This window comes from Nylanderia fulva, unplaced genomic scaffold (assembly GCF_048542155.1).
Source record: "Nylanderia fulva isolate GAGA-0341 unplaced genomic scaffold, ASM4854215v1 Scaffold9, whole genome shotgun sequence".
In the NCBI taxonomy this organism is placed as follows: domain Eukaryota; kingdom Metazoa; phylum Arthropoda; class Insecta; order Hymenoptera; family Formicidae; genus Nylanderia; species Nylanderia fulva.
The window spans coordinates 2,781,457-2,785,333 of NW_028191026.1; the positions used below are offsets into that span (position 1 = coordinate 2,781,457).

Here is a 3,877-nt window from a genome sequence, read left to right on the forward strand (position 1 = left end):
TACGTTTGAAGAATCGTCCGAATGAGTGAGTTTTTATATTTTGTTTTAATTAGATTTTATATTTTATATACTATATAATTTTATACTACGTAAAAAATTATGCAGATATTTCCGAAATATTAAAAGGTTAAACATTTTTAACGAATTTTTGTACGACTAAAAAATATATTTTCTTAATACATTTTTATGTAATTTTATTGTGGAATTTTTGTCTAAAGAAAGTAGGACAGGAAAATGGATCATATTTCGATGGAATTTCGCTTTGTTGGCCATTTACGGGGAATCTTTCAGAGAAATATTTTGAAATTGCAAAACTTACAATTCGTAAGAAATGCAGAATTTTAATTATTTTTGACACCTCCTTTTGGGCGGGAAATTGCTCCGCTTTAACAAAACTAAATTATCAATTTGCTCGAATTCAGCCTCACGGCGATATGATTTTCGAAGGGGAATCTCTCAGAAACATTCAACAAATTCGTGATGTGGATAAGCGCTGCGCTTACGTCATAAGATTGACGATATTTATTGTAACGCGCTGCATCATCATCGTATAATTACAACAATTTTCGAGGCAATGTTCGAAGGCTCTGCTGACCCTGGCGCGTTCTGCGATTGGCTCGCGCCGTATCAGCTGATCCGCGTCAGGCGCATGTCATGTCGTCTGCATCTCATTTCACACACGTCGCACACTCGACAACACGTTCTCTTTCGACGAGAAGCGCCCAGAAGCATTGGACGACGACCACTTGTTGTTCTTCTGCAAAATCGTCTTCCGCAGATATTCCACGTTTATTTAGTTCCTTCTCCTCTCATCTTTTGAAAGCACCGCAAATATGAGTACTCCGTGAGTATATTTATGTTATTTTCTTGGAACAAGAATTAATAATGTCGCGAATGAAAAGGAAAGTCATTCATTCGACTTTCGAGCACCTTCGATTTTATTTCATTAGATTTTACGAGCGTTCGGTCATTCGAATTATTTACAGCCGAATATCTAATTTAACAATGTTTATCGAGAGAACTATTAACTGTAGAGATTATGAACGTATTTTTTAATTCATTATTAATTGCCGTGAAATTATTCAAGATTTTATATTATAAAATATAATAAAGTATTGTATGTAAAAGAGAGCAATTAGTTAAAAATATTTTGCATTGGGCTGTCTAATGATGAGACAATATTGAGAATTTTTCTCTTAATTATATAATTCAAGAAAATTAATTACTTTTTTATTTTTTAATTTATTATTAATTGCTGTGAATTTATTCAAGATTTTATACTATAAAATATTATAATAAAGTGTTGTATATAAAAGAGAGCAATTAGTCAAAATATTTTAGATTGGGCTGTCTAACGATAATTATGAAAATGTTTTTCTTAATATATATAATGCAAGAAGAAAATTACTTTTTTATAGAATTTCAATTAACATAAATGTTTTTTTGTTTTTCAGAACAGCAGATATTGCCCTCATTGGCTTAGCGGTGATGGGACAGAATTTAATTTTGAACATGAACGATCATGGATTTGTTGTATGTGCGTACAACCGTACTACTGAAAAAGTCAAGTCTTTCCTTGAGAACGAAGCCAAGGGCACAAAAGTTATCGGTGCTTATAGCATGAAGGAAATGGTCAGTACTTTAAAGAGTCCAAGGAGAGTAATGTTATTAGTCAAAGGTGATCTCTTTTACTATTATAATTAAAAGTCTACAACAGTAGATAATAAATGCTATAGTGATAAAATAACAAAATTTAATGTATCAATGTAGCTGGAGCAGCCGTTGATGCCTTTATTGAACAATTAGTGCCTTTACTTTCTCCTGGAGACATTATCATCGATGGTGGTAATTCTGAGTACAAGGATACTGAGAGACGTACCAAGGAATTAGAGCAGAAAGGGATTCTTTTTGTAGGCAGTGGAGTCAGCGGAGGTGAGGATGGCGCCAGATACGGACCATCCTTGATGCCTGGTGGCAATCCTAAAGCATGGCCGCATATTAAATCTATCTTTCAGGTGTGTAGTGATGTTTAATCCATCATTGTTTATAATATCAAAAATTTATAGAGACACATAATTTACGGAAATATTTTTTTAGTCGATAGCCGCGAAAGCTGATGGAGAGCCGTGCTGCGATTGGGTCGGCGAAACCGGTGCGGGACATTTCGTCAAGATGGTGCACAACGGCATCGAGTACGGCGACATGCAGATTATTTGCGAGGCGTATCACATAATGCGAAGAGGTCTGCAGCTCACGGAGCAGGAAATGAGCGCGACGTTCGATGAGTGGAACAAAGGCGAACTGGATTCATTCCTGATCGAGATTACGCGGGACATACTTAAGTACAAGGATGAGAACGGCTATTTACTCGAACGTATCAGGGATACCGCCGGTCAGAAGGGCACTGGCAAGTGGACGGCGATCGCCGCCCTGGATTATGGCGTACCGGTTACGTTGATAGGCGAATCGGTGTTCTCCAGATGTCTGTCCGCGCTGAAGGACGAACGCGTAGAGGCGAGCTCGATTTTAACTGGTCCGGATCTAACATACAAGGGCGACAAGAAACAGTTCCTTGACCATTTGAAGAAGGCTATGTACGCCGCGAAAATCATTTCGTACGCGCAAGGTTTCATGCTGCTAAGAGAAGCTGCCAAGATCCACAACTGGAACTTGAACTACGGCGGAATAGCGTTGATGTGGCGAGGTGGATGTATCATAAGGAGGTAATATTGGCCGAAATGTACGCGCGAAAACTTATGACTTCATCGACTCATGCCAATATCACGCAGATCTTTTTCCAGTGACTTTATATCTTTGAAAGTATATAATAAGGAGATATAAATGTCAAGGTTGCGTTCAAAATATTTCAAGGATACATTTCATATCTGGTGTCAAGCGAGATAACTCTTGTTTCTTTAAGAAAATATCGCTTATTATCATGTCAAAATAATATCTCATATTATATTTAAAGCAAAGAAAAATTGCATGTAATTATGTATAGTATGATAACAGTTATATATATATATATATACATTTTATTTTTATGTAAAATTAAAATAGAAACGTGCGTGAATTTTCTTTCGAAAAAAATGACAGTAATCTTTTTGCAGCGCCTTCTTGGGAAATATAAAAGCGGCTTACGACAAAAATCCGAAATTGTCCAACTTGATGCTGGACGATTTCTTCGCCAATGCTTTGCGTGACAGCAACCAAAGTGCCAGGATAGTGGTGGGCGCCGCCGTAACGATGGGCATCCCGACTCCGGCTCTGTCGACTGCCCTGGCCTTCTACGACGGGTTCAGAAACCCCCGATTGCCGGCGAATTTACTGCAGGCGCAACGGGATTACTTCGGCGCCCATACGTACGAATTGCTCGGCAAGGAAGGAAAGTTTGTCCACACGAATTGGACCGGACACGGTGGAAAAGTGTCCGCCTCCACGTACGACGCGTAAACTCGGAGAATCTTCCGATAGTATTACGGTCTATCATGCACAAATAATTGCCAGAAAATATTGCGGCACTAAAATCATGTAAGAGATATTTTTATAATTTACATTTATTTATAATATATGTAAATGATATGAGAGATTTGTAATAATTATAAATGTATTTTTCAACAATACATTTATATATATATATATATATATATATATATAATTGTTACAAGTACATGCGGGTCATGTAATAATTCAATTTATGTTGTGATAGTTGCATAACTGTGACAGAGATAAATAATTTAATACGCATTGATTCCACAACTGAAAGGTACAAAATATGAACAAAGATATTTATATATTAATTCGACCCTGTTTTCTTTCCGCGATCTCTTTTTGCCAAATATATATTTTCGTAAAAACATATTATAATACAAATTCT

At 36.6% G+C, this 3,877-nt stretch overlaps 1 protein-coding gene across 1 annotated transcript; it reads left to right on the forward strand.

Annotated features, from left to right (window-relative positions):
• The first annotated feature begins 266 nt into the window (after nucleotides 1-266).
• Pgd (phosphogluconate dehydrogenase) lies at nucleotides 267-3,587 on the forward strand. Its single transcript, XM_029323087.2, has 5 exons — nucleotides 267-844; nucleotides 1,455-1,678; nucleotides 1,771-2,015; nucleotides 2,098-2,723; nucleotides 3,111-3,587. The coding sequence occupies exons 1-5, from the start codon at nucleotides 834-836 to the stop codon at nucleotides 3,451-3,453; spliced, it is 1,449 nt and encodes a 482-aa protein (XP_029178920.2). The 5' UTR covers nucleotides 267-833; the 3' UTR covers nucleotides 3,454-3,587.
• The last annotated feature ends 290 nt before the right edge of the window (nucleotides 3,588-3,877 follow it).